Source organism: Anopheles maculipalpis, chromosome 2RL (genome assembly GCF_943734695.1).
Source record: "Anopheles maculipalpis chromosome 2RL, idAnoMacuDA_375_x, whole genome shotgun sequence".
Taxonomy (NCBI): Eukaryota; Metazoa; Arthropoda; class Insecta; order Diptera; family Culicidae; genus Anopheles; species Anopheles maculipalpis.
The window spans coordinates 62897476-62910620 of NC_064871.1; the positions used below are offsets into that span (position 1 = coordinate 62897476).

General features: G+C 42.7%; 4 protein-coding genes across 4 annotated transcripts in view; 1 reads left to right on the forward strand and 3 right to left on the reverse strand.

Moving 5' to 3' along the window:
• LOC126556025 (polyserase-2-like) overlaps positions 1–13145 on the reverse strand; it is a 555659-nt gene that overhangs the window by 370437 nt on the left and 172077 nt on the right. The window lies entirely within an intron of this gene.
• Positions 1–13145, reverse strand: part of LOC126556328 (glutathione S-transferase) — a 327848-nt gene that overhangs the window by 12032 nt on the left and 302671 nt on the right. The gene's annotated exons all lie outside the window — the stretch shown is intronic.
• On the forward strand, positions 963–2217 carry LOC126556523 (elongator complex protein 4). Its single transcript, XM_050211786.1, has 3 exons — positions 963–1113; positions 1196–1311; positions 1381–2217. The coding sequence occupies exons 1-3, from the start codon at positions 963–965 to the stop codon at positions 2215–2217; spliced, it is 1104 nt and encodes a 367-aa protein (XP_050067743.1).
• Positions 3908–7983, reverse strand: LOC126556524 (CD151 antigen). The gene is made up of 4 exons (XM_050211787.1): positions 7921–7983; positions 4858–5097; positions 4373–4768; positions 3908–4282 (listed from the first exon to the last, which is right to left on the reverse strand). Exons 1-4 carry the CDS (start codon positions 7981–7983, stop codon positions 3908–3910), a joined length of 1074 nt encoding a protein of 357 aa, XP_050067744.1.

Below are 13145 nucleotides of genomic sequence, written 5' to 3' on the forward strand. Positions count from 1 at the left end.
TGAATTTATTTTATGATTTTGTATCTTTTAAGGCAAACCCTAGTGATACTAGTGCAATAAACCGCACCATTTTAACAGAGCCCTATATTTTCCTTTCAGTAATCGACACCTCCATGCGAGAACTCTTGACCTTGAAGAACATTCCAAATGATATTCGCTGAAGGACAGGTCCCAGCATTTTTGTGGATAAGTATAACCACCCAAATCCTCAATAGTTCTATACGGACGGATCCGCTTCGGGAAAGGTAGCATATTTGAGAGGTCCCTTGAGAGATTTTACCTCACGAGTTTGTTCGCACCCGACAACACATGAGCAGAGCAGGTGGGATGAGGACGAACATCTTACTGCAGGTTTCATGGGCTCCCATTGGATCATGCGTTCTTTCGCACGACTTATGTCGAACCACTATGCAATGAATCTCTACATCTTCAACGTATAGCCAGCGCCGACTCCAAGGTTTGTAGCTGTAGCAACAGATACCACGATATTGACCACATCCTCTGGTCATGTGTGTAAGTCGATGCAGCTAGACCCGGACTCCTAGCAGCTATTAAAAATCTACTACAGCTGAGTCCACACGAGAAATAAGGTGCACTTAAATTGAGGGAGAAGGAACCTTCCATACAGCATTTAAGTTGAATTACGGCCTGATCGTAATTACAAAATATTTTTTTTAATATCAATCTCGTCACACAAAACCCGAAACTCCTCCCCCATCATCAGCAAACGGGCAGTTCAAAATTTTGTCACATTCAATTGGTGTAGCATTTTCACTGGGTATTCACAGTGAAGGAGCTGTAGCGATAAAGCTTCGCCTCGTGTTCTGTCATCGTTTGCACAAGGTTGCTACAGTTCTGTGTTATGTGCCAATCTTGTTCCCCATGTGTAAACATTCAGCGACTGTGGCGGAAATTTGTGCCGGCCTTTGGAAGTTAAATCAGCAAACGCAATAACGTTCGTAATGTCTGGGTTTGTCAAGCGTCGGCGAGCCTTGAATATAAACGGAACTCGTCTCTCTGTGCACACGGGACAGTCGGTAATTTCGTTGGGAAATCCGTCACTAGACCATGTTTTTGGTGGTGGGTTTCCCATCGGTTCCATCATTGGTATCGGTGAGTACGGGGCTGTGGTCTTCCAGAAGCATTGCGTGGCTATTTTACTGTTCCCTTTTCTGTCTAATTTAAACCTAAACAGGAGAAGATAAACAAGGAAACTACTCCCGAGTGCTATCCAAGTATTTTCTTGCGGAAGGCATCGTAAACAACCATCCACTGTTGGTAGCGTCGATGGAAGAAGATCCAGTGCAGCTGGTAAATGTCCTATCCAAACACCATTTTAAACCACAGAAAGTACACCCCTAATGCATGATATCTTTGTAGGTTGAAAAACTACCAAAACCCGTTGAAGCTAACACAGCATCAGAAAGTAGCGCCGAGCAGGAACCGGAAATCATGCGAATTGCATTTCGCTACAATCAACTCGCTCCGGTAGACTCTGAACAGAAGTCATCCACAGCGCTCGGTCACTATTTCGATCTAACCAAAACAATACCATCAACGACATTACTCGCACAAGATATAACATATTGGAATGGAGACGAACTGCCAGAAAGTAGTGGCGGGATTGGTTCGTTCCACAATCCGCACTACGCGTCCCTGCTGTCCTGCATCCATCGTAAAGCGAGCGAACAACAGTTCAACTCGACTTCCGGCGAATGCACTAAAAGCGTGCTTCGAATTTGTTTAAACTCAATTGGCTCTCCATCGTGGTATGATCGGAACTTTTCTACAGATTTCTTACGCTTTATCACCTTACTAAAGACTGTCGTACGAAACACGCTGTCGGTTTGTTTAATTACCGTTCCGCTGCATCTGTTTCACTACCTAGACGACCTGCACCTGCACAAGAAGGTGATAAATTTGTTTGATTTTTCGTTCGAACTGGAAGCGTTTGCCGGTCAGATGGAAGAGCTAGCGAACCCTGCCTTCAAAGAGTACCATGGCTTGTTGAACATAACGAAAATAGCACCATTCAATAGTTTGGCTTCGTATCATCCTAAGACACGCGATCTAGCATTCAAGCTGAAGCGAAGCAAGTTTGTGATTGAAAAATTGCACCTTCCGCCGGATATTGCGGATGACGATAGTGGGAACAAGGTTCAGGTGCCAACGCTTAGCTGTGCTAGCGGAGGAATGAAGAGCAAGTTGGATTTTTAGGTTTACGGATGGTAAGGAAACGTTGAAATAAATATATAAAATTGGCTTACATATGGGACATCATAGCAAAGTAGTACAATATATTCTTCATAATTTTTACAAAACAACATCTATTTGTGGATAAAATGGTTAACCAATTTTTCATCAAGAAAGTCCATTTTTTATTTGTGTCAGAGGAATTTTTCTCCCATTCAATCATAAATATTCGAATTTTTCGCTCAAAATGATCTCACAAATTCTCAATAACTTATGAGGTCTGCAGACTGGGACGTTTTGACATTGTTCAGCAACCATCGTTTGACCATCTTAGAAGTATGCTCTGAATCATCACATTAGATAAGCTGAAAATTTTATCCATGGTTCAGTTTTACAGCACTTGCTTTCAATTTATTTCTCAGAATGTATAAATACTTTAATCGATCCATTGTGGAATCAATAGTGCCCTAAAGCACCCCACTAAAAACACCCCAACCCATTACACAATCACCACCATACTTCCCAGACCCCTGTAATTTTTTGATTCAATTGAGAATTTGGATTGTGCCACACTCTCGCCAACCCAACCTAACCTCTCTCGTCTGACCCATAGATAATAAATTTGCTTTCGTCCGTGATTAACTCCATCTGACTAAAAAAAAACTAGTCCGTTTTGACTAAGTAGTTTTGGGGATACTCTAACCGCTTTTATCGGCTTCTTCGGTTCAAAATAACTTTGGTATCCTTCTTCATGGATAACATTCTTTTCTATTTGCGGACTGACATTGATATTTCCGTACAGTACCAGACTGTCTACAAGTTTGGAGGAGCTAAACTTAGGATTTTGTTAGATTTCCCAAAGAATCCCGTAGGCAGGATTCTGAAGTTTGGTGAGGAGTCTCCAGGCATTTTGTTCTCTTGAAGGGGCTTCTTCTTCTTCTTGGCTTAACGACGTCTAAGATCACGCCGGCCATCAAATGGCTTACTAGACTGCCGATTCCACGTAGTTGGTTAGTCAGTCCTCACTACGAAGGGACGGTCCGGATGGTCCTACCATTTGAATACCGGCGCCGCAGCCGCCTATACCACCTGGCGCCCTCTATTGAAGGTATGAACCACATTTTCAATTAAAAATTTCGAGCTATTTATTACGCCAACAATCTTGTGCAACTTTTTGCCCTCATTCCTGAGATCATGATCTCAGTTTACGAATTTTAACCGAGATTTTGATGTATGAAATGGCCTTTTTTCTAGAGAAAACACTTTAAAAATTAACTTTAAAAGGCAGGAAATCGCAACATAGTCTTTGTTTTTTTATGAAAACCCCTAGTAAAACATATTAGATTCACTGTTGTCACGTATGACCCAATCAAACTGCAAATACATATATTATTTTTTTACAGAACATATGTTAAGATACTTCCTGTACGGATTTTTTTTTATGGACAAGAAAAAACAGTTTTAACCAAATATGGGATGAATGTTATGTCATTACAAGTACTTACTTACAAAAAGGACGGATTTGAACATTGAATACATGCATTTAGGAAACAACGTTATAAAGTGTTAATCTTTCTTCAAATGATTCTTTTAAATTAGCTTTTACTGTACGGGTAATTTTTGGGCCCAATGTAAGAGTACTTTGAGTTAGCATTCGTTTATTCACGCCTTACTATGTAAAAAAATTAAAATGTTTGTTGAAATTTAATCCTTTCTAAACTAGATAACTCTTAGAGATTTGATAATAGTGGGAATTGTTGTTGTTGAAAGCCATATCTGAACGTTGTTTGCTATACTCCTTTGGTTGTAGGTACGCTTCCCGTATCGTTGGTACGGCCATTGGCGACGGTAGTTCGTGCTCGTAGATGTTGTCCCGCACTCGACGATTTACCGGTACGGCAGGAATGGGAATATGCGGCAACGGATGTGTACGTAGTATTTGCGGCACATGGTTTTTACGAGGAAGTTTAGTGCAGCTTAGGATAATGCTGAGCAGCACACAAAATTCAACCACCGCTACAATTAATCCAGCGCAAAGAAACAGAAAATATTGCTCACGGTACCAAACTTCGATTTTGTGCAGGCAACCCTGTAGATTGAGAAAGAAGGAGACATTTGGTAAATACATGTTTAAACCGTAGTGTGATGCTTTACTGTAAGTCATCCACTTGATCCTTACATCCAGATGTCGACTTTTTTCGTAATCCTGTGTTTGGAGTGCCTGGCATAGCGTCCCATTTACCGGTACGGGATCTAGATAAGCTGTAAATTCGAACCGATTCACTAGCTTGCAGCACGTGATCGGAACGGTTAGCTCTTTCTTGCCCAAACTTTGCAGTTTCCACAGGGATGTGTCATAGTTGATGCTTGTATTGATGGCACAGCATTCGAAGATCGTCTGCGCCAAATCCATCGCTGCAGTAAACTGTTCGTGACCGGGCACACCGTAGTTGGCTTGAAGCGCTTTTACCATTGCAGTTTCGTTGAGGTTCAATCCCAGGCACTGAGGCCAGGCGGTGATCATCAAACATACGCCAAACTCCGCTATCAATAGTGACAAAATGATCAGAAAATACTAAAAGCAAAATGTAAAATAAAAGAAAAGTACATTAACCGAATGTTGTGTGAAGCTGATGAAGATGAAAGAGAAAGCAGCTCAATTACCATAGTTAGAACACAGTACGTGTTCATGCATGTTGCCCAGCATCCAAGCAGGGAGGCAATAATGGCCACAAGACCGGCCGTGGTAAGAGCGAATGCAACATAGTAAAACAGTGGCTGCTCTAGCTCGGATAAGGGTGTCCTTTGCTGGTCGGATGCTGATATTAGCAAACGGGAAAGCAGTATCCTGGGGGAATCGGTGAATAGGTAGAACCCTGTGGAAAGCAGCGTGATGCCACACAGCTGTAAGTAAATAATCGATTGATGAATTAAAGCTCTGCACAAGCGACCATGTCCTTCAAGGAGTTCCCTTGAGGAGTCCGTTGAGGAGGAGAAGTTCTCGCAAACCAAACTGGTCTCACAGCACAAGAGATCTTCTCTTTGGAAGGGACTTTTCGTCTTCTAAGAAACTCAGCCGTCATAAAAACTTCGCCGTCGAAAAAAAATCAAGCAACGACGGATTTATCATCGTTCACCACACCCTGTTTTCCAAGGAACCTTGTCGAATAAATTATCTCGTCCAGGATTGCCTTGCTGTTCCTTGTTTACCAAAAAATCCGATTTCCGAAATCCATCCAAAGGGAAACAATATGAAGTCCCTTCATCTTTAATGTCCTAATATGCTACAGTCCCAGAATTGTCGTCAAAAGGAAATCGCCTTTTAAATAATAGTTCATCATGATCCAAAAAGATCGTTTCATTCAAGGAGCATCATCGTCTAAACAATTTCGTTTTTCCTTGGCGCTCGTTAACCAAGAAACCTTACCGTATGCAGTACGAAGCTAATACTGCAATTTACGGGCAGTGAGTGGAAGCGATCGCATCAGCATTGGTCAAGTAACCTGGTCGTACAAACGACTTTGCCACCCAATGCACCCTATCGTCCACCAAGCCTCATCCTACAAAGATCATCGGTGTACAAGGGATCCAGGGATCACCTAAGGATCACCCGAGGAGGTTCTTATTGCACAAGAGGACTTGACTCTAAGGTACTTATTCTTCTTGGTTTGGAACTACGCCGACCAAAAAAAAATCATTGTAACGGGAGCTTAGACGTCCTTGTCAACCAAAATATCTAAGTAATCTTGAGTCCCAGAGGTTTCATCGTCCAAAGAGCCCCTTAGCCTCATAAGCTTTGTCTTGCTAGGTGCCTTGTTGTTCAAAGTGATCCAGAGTTTACGTTTGGTTGGGGTTTCACTAGATCTCCTAGCTCGCATCTCCACACACCACTTGACGACCTGATATTTCTCAGTCGACCAGTGACTAACCAACAATAGAGAAAATACATACATATTTGATGTTCGATGCATCGTGTTCCGATTGCAGCAGCTTTATGCTAAATGTTCATTGTCAATCAAAGTGCGTTGACATTAACCCATACCCGACAGCTAAAAAAAAAAGCATCCGGAGGCCGAACATATAGTGTCCGGAGCGGACTTGGCCATAGAATGATGCGCTTGTTGAATGGCTATTTCATAAATAATTACATCAAATAAACGACAGTGTCATGCACATATTGTCCACTATGGTTAGGAAAAAAAAAACAAAAAAACAAAAAACGTGACCGAGCAGGTGTAACGTTTGCCCCACATGCATACATTAAGTTCTTGGGAATACTACCTCTCACAATTAGAGGCATCATATGGAAATTGTATCTCAGGGCATGGGAAAATTTGTAGATTATTTATGAGTCAAAGGTTTTCCACCGTTTTAGATACTAGCTAAAATGTGTTTCCGCTTCAATTTTTGGCTAACTTACAACAAGCGAATGTGTGATCTGACGACTAAAGGAATCACTTAATGTACGATTAGCAATTTACGTTTGTATACAATTCTTCGTCATATTGTACACGCTTCCGTCCGTTTTTAGATGATTTCTCGATAAGAATTTCACGAATGATAAAGTGAAAACCTGCCACATAACATTGAGCCGTTGGGATAAAAATATCGCCACGAACGACGAAACAGTTTATTCGAAAGAGTCCATATCTACCATTTTTTGCACGTTCTTTTTTGCCTGATTTTCACCTCAGCTATTGCGCATCGTGCATTTTTATTATGCGCCAACAGTTTGCAGCATGCTCAGTAACCAATGCTCAGTAACATAAACGCCGGCACAGGCGATTTATGAACACACGGATGAACACACACAAGTGCTTCCATAATTGGTGTCTACGTTTTTCGTCCACTTTTACACACAATTTTGTAATCTTCCGCTCGATGGCTAAATCTCCCCCTCACAAATGCACAAGTCCCATGTTGATGGGAGTTATTTGGGCAGCGTTTGTCCGGAGGGATGGATATACACATCGGCGCATAGCACGCAGATGGTTGTCGGACACACGAATAAAATCACTTCACAGGTACGCTTTAAAATCACTCAACCGTACTACATTTACTAGATTTTCTATTATTCTGCAGTTGATTTTGTTTTACACTGTGCCCGGCTTTGTTGTGATTGTTGGCGTTGTTTTGATGCTTAGTAGAGTGTAATATAGCACGGAACGATCGTTGTAGGGGTTTGTATTTTACAGTTGGTGAGCCCTCTTCACTTATAATACGACGAACTATTTACTAAAGAACTTATCGGTGAAATTGAACATTGGTAGCTACGACATTATATTTGCCAATAAAAGTACACTCGCTTCTTCTTCTTGGGTAAACTGCCTTCTAGGTTACGCCGGCCATCTAATGGCTTACTAGACTTGCTGATATAACATAGCAGGGTAGTGAGTCCTCCATAGTAGGAGGATCGGTCCAGATGGGATTTACACATCATCAGTCCTTCCCTGTGAAGGCCGGCACCGTTGTCGCCTTCCACCATCAGCCTACCTCTAGTACATTCACCATCCACTACCTCAAAAGTACACTCATACCCGTTAAAATTCAATTTTATGTGTTTGCAAGCAAAGGCACACTTCCGAAGCCGAATCACATGTTAACCACCCGATGCGATCATGCATTTCATTTAAACAAACCATACTACAACAATAGATGTCGGTCCATAGGTGATGACATAAAACCTAATGCACATACAGTACATGCATAAGAGACACGATAATTTACCATAAATATTAGATTGCAGCTTGCTAGCACAAACTTGTGATTAAACACTTTGCTCAGCTTCATGGTAAATACTACTGGCGCGCCAAACTTTTACGACACTATTAACGCCATAAACACTTGAACCTAAAACTCAGTAGCCAATAGTCAGTACGATCATTGCACGATCATTGCACCACGAACGCTGACAAAGAACTGGCAACATCGTACAGTGGTGGACTCGTGGACGCACTGGACAGAGCACATCGATCACCACCGTTTGCGTCCAGGTGCGTTGGGTGCGCACGAAGCGTTACATATTTGTGCGGTGTAGGTGCCGGAATCACCGGTAAGAACAACGCGGCGGCGATTCGGACCAGCGCGCGAATGTTTCGGTCTAGCCAGGTCCAAGAGAGAAAACAAAACCGCGTTTTGATGCGATCAACTTTGGTCGGGAGGAACGTGATTTTCCCTTCCGTTGGTGGAACCATGGAAAATGGCACGTGCCGAGACGTGGGTGAAGTATTAACAGCAAGCATAGTGTAGATCGTACGCAAAACATCGTCGTCGACAGTGGCAGGATGACAACTATTTTGTGTCTGGCAATTCATTCAAGAAATTGTCAGATAGATGGTGAAGCCAACTCGGACCAACAGCGACGTTAAACCACTCTACTCATACGGCGACACTACTTTCGTCCCGGACGTGACCTATACTAATGCTATTGCACCTTCCCGATATCCCTGTGATCAACGCTCTGTCGTAAAGGGTAAAGGTGATCTAACGGATTAAGTCAACGTTGGCACGGGTTCTCGGCAATCGTGAACTGAATGTGGTGCTTCTCTCACAGCCATCTTAGTAGATATTTTTCCAAATCCGATAAGATCGAGCATCCGGCTCAATGGAAGGCGGTTATCAATTCCTGTTTTTAAAGGTGCAAAAGCGTCCGCGGCAAGAAAAATTGAACTCTTTACGAGGCTCCAAATTATATCAGCACGGATTGAATCTGAAGTGAATTTGTAAGCCGCTGCCATACATACATATAGCCATCGATACTGGTCTCCCGATTGTCGTTACACGGACATAAAGACTGCCGTGACCGTGTTGCGACCTCCACTCTGTTAGCCAATGCTTCAGATGCTTGAATTCTCAGAGCAGCTGATAGCCGTTTGTCCTTTTATTTGAGCAATCAAAAGTATTGCGTGAAAACGGGATCTTCGTACAATAGTTAGGCAACATTACGGATGCCACAAAGGAGTAAACTTGGCAGTTATTCGTGGTCTAATAAAAAATTATATACATGAATGGACATAAGCTGAAGAGCAGCAATTCTAGATGTATTCTATGTATGTGAATGAAAGAATTTCTTGAAAACTTTCAGCCTTCTTCTTCTTGGCTTAATGATCTCTAAGGTCACGCCGACTATCAAATGGCTTGCTAGACTTGCCGGTATACCAAGTAGTTAGATAGACAGTCCTCACAAAGGAGGGACCGTTCGGATGGGATTTGAACTCCGGTCCTGCCGTTTGAAGACCGACGCCGCTGTCGCATATACCATCGGGCCGCCCCAAAAACTATAAGAGTGCAAAAGGAAAATCAACAACATAGGAGAAGATGGTGGAGCACCAGTTACATTTCTACCCTGATTGATAATGACTAACAAAATCTTATAAGTCGTTTGCTACTAAAAAAAGGGCGTAGGACCGATGAACGGAAATCTCTTTGTCGGTCGTCTCTTAAACTTACTGGCTTCCTTAACTACCTTGAACCTGCTATTAAATTTTCTGCCATACTTGCTATACCTGTAAACGGTATTCGAACTTCGAAGGCTGTCGCAGATAACGCCTCTACTACCACACCGAAGTAGCTGAGTTGCGTGTAGTAATTTGCATCAATTAAAAATTGAGGGTGCTACATAAAATTATACTCCTTTTCGATTGCTTCTTTCTGTTTTTCGTAGGAATAATGAACAAAATCGACAAATAGCTAGTCGTTATAACGGTGCATTTGAATTGCTCTAAAAACTGTTCTACACAACTTAAAATTGGCTTAAATCACGATGTTTAATAGGATAAAATTTAAAACTTTCCTAAGCAATGCGTCATTGGAAGATGCAATCATTAAAATTTATTCAAATTATGCCGTTTTAAAACTGAAATTTAAGCAGTTTAGTACAAGTAAAACGTCGTTCAAATCAAGCAATCCAATATGGCTGCCGGTGTCCAGCGACAGCGATGCAGGCTTTCCTGTATTTTCAACGCTCAGCAAGAATGGCCGTACCTGGCCGGAGACACACACACACATGTTGAAATTGTTTTGAAAGAAGAAGCTTCCAATAAATGCACGACAAAAATGGAATGCGCGAGGGTCACCGTTGGTGTGAGTGAGTGCGACTGCTGTACCGACGGGTATAGGTACATAGCAGTTGTGGATTATTTAACGGTTGTTCGTTGTGTAGGTTGCGTATGGGCCGGTACGTCGTTCGAGCAACAGAGACAGCATACGTTCGAAAGGGAGAACCGTAATGTAGTGTGTGTGTGTGTATGGGTACATATTCCGATGAAGAAGTAGGGGACGTAGGTTAGTGTGCGTGTACTTCAAGAAGCTAGGGGACACACAACAAAACGCGTACTAGATGTGTTGTGTTGCTTAGTTGATATTTCAATCAATCGCTAAATTTGTATCGTACGTGAGTGTAGCATAATTTTCGTGCCGTTCCTTGCGTGTAAAAGTTCGCGCTGGTAAGATGGGTACACTAGTGATTACGCACAGTCAAAATACGAACGAATGCTGCTGCTGATAAAGTAGCTGTTTGGCAATGTGCTGGTGCGCTTAGTTTTCATTTTTAAAATTAACCACCGCGTGATGGAAGTGGTGTAAAGTGAACCGGTGGTAACGTACACGCACGGATGACTACGGTTCGCGAGAAGACATTAAACCGACACGAATTCGTTGTACTACGCACGCATACCAAGAGCGAGCAAAAGAGCCCCCCGTATGCGCTTGTTGCGTCGTGTGCGAAACACCGCGCGCTGTTGTCGATTGATCCGGTTCCTTCCAGCGATCGCGGTGCTGATCCTGTGGATGAGTGAGAAGGTGCCAGTGCAAAAAAAAAAAATGCGGCTGGAAATGATATCGAGACAGTACAACAAAAGGTGCAGCAGCAATACGGGACACACACAGGGCGTCCGTTTTCAGTTGGCATGCAGTCCGTCAGTGTAGTGCTGGAAAGGGAAGCAATATGGAAGATAGAGAGAAATAAAGAAAGAAAGAGATCGAATCGATGAAGCGTGGTGGTGGTAGCCTGACAACGGAGGATTCTCTCTCTCTCACTCTCTCTCGCTCTAGGTCAAATGACAATGTGGGTTAGTGCGTTTGATGTGAACTGTGGTGAATAAAAGGATCCTTCTTTCGGTGTGGAGTGTTTGGCAAGGGAGCGCGTGCTGATCAAATCCCAAAACAGATCTGATCGCTTCGGCGGACGCGAATGTATGTGTGCTTTTGGTGTTCAACTGGCAGAAATGAAAATAATATGACAACAAATTTCCTATCACGTTGCCGTTCACTTTTTTGCTCGCTGTGCCGTCGATTTTGCTTCTCCCTCTCATTCTCGTGACACTTTACAATAAATGCGTGTGCGTGTATGTGTGTGCGTGCCTGTAAGGTTGTACTGTTCTCATCATAGCTTGCAGTGAAAAAAAAAAAAACACCGGTTTTATGTTAGAATCATGCATAATTCTTCGAAATAGATTTTTTTTTCGGTGTGTTTGCGCGTAAGAAGAAGTCCAAAATTGTCACGGAGCTTTTCTCTCTGCACGGTATATTCTAGTGTATGTATTGACCGCGGTTTGCAAAACAGAACAGTGACAGAACCAAGTGATCGGAAGTTGGGGGTTTTTTTTTTTGGAGGACCATCCTTAGCGATCGAATGTAACAATGAAAACAGGTTGTTAGTGATGTTTAGCAGCGGTTGATGCAGTTGATTGATCGAACGCGTACGATCGTGTACCGGATAGCACGTACACAAACACACCAACCGCGCAGATGCATGTGTTGTTCCGAATTGTGGAATTGTGCAATACATAAAGGAGTAGTGTTTGGTTATTTGTAGCTGATATGATAAAATGTGTTTCTCTTCAAAACAGGTTGATAATTTTAAACTGCGTACTGTGTGTAATAATGTGTGTTTAGTGACGAAAAAATCAATGTGAAATGAGTGAATCCGTACTACCTTCTTACTGCAACATTAAATATTCGCAACCGGCTATCCATAAGAGGAAGACAGATTATCATGGTTTTTGGGTAAGTGAAGCAAACATTCCTTGGGGTGGGTCTAATTTTCAAATTGCAGAACGGCCGGGATTCGGGCCGAACTGTACTACCGGTTGGCAATACTAACTATCCAGCCTAGGGTAAACTAAGTCAAGGACCTAGGCATCTTAAAGTTATAGAGCTAAAGAAGACGAACAAAACATTTCTCTCATCGAATTAACTTCAGTAAAGTTTTCCTCAAACACCCCGAGACACATCATAAAAACGAATACCCAAGCTCTGGAACATTGTGGAGGACCAATTGGCTTTTGCTATAATTTTTCTTACCAGGGCAGATCGCTACAACATGATTGACTGGGTGGGCGATGATCGTGCCTACATCGATCACAGACTTACGCCTGGCGCAAAGGTGATGTCGGTGCTATGTCGATGAATGCAGAACGGAAACCACCACATCTTCATAACACCAGTGCCGGGGCCACCGTTCCTTGTTTTTCACGTTCCGCTTTGGTCAAAATTTTTAGTGGCATGGTTTTGTTGGTGTTCTGTGTCTCTCGCCCGCACGTACATACATGCCTTATGGAGTGGTATCGTACGGTGCTGGAATGTGCGATCACGTCGACCTTTTTTTCTTGATCTATGCCTGTTCCTCTAGTTCGTAAAGCGTTCGTTGTACAAACTACTGGAACACACCCAAACACAAACACACTCATGCACTGGAGGGTTGTTACCTGGCTCCCGGTTTTTCGATGCCCGAGTCCGAAAGATTATATGCTTCACAAAGAATTGTTTGAAGCATCCCAAACGCGCAGAGTAACAATTGGCAGGTTCACGTATGATGGCTTTCTACACTACTGTTCAATAGCCTCAAGTTTAACCCTTACTGCTGTACCCACCTGAGCCTGGCACCTGGCTCTGATGCACTGGGCAATGGTTCAACTGAAACATTTCCTGTTTAGGTTTGGCGAAAAAGAGGG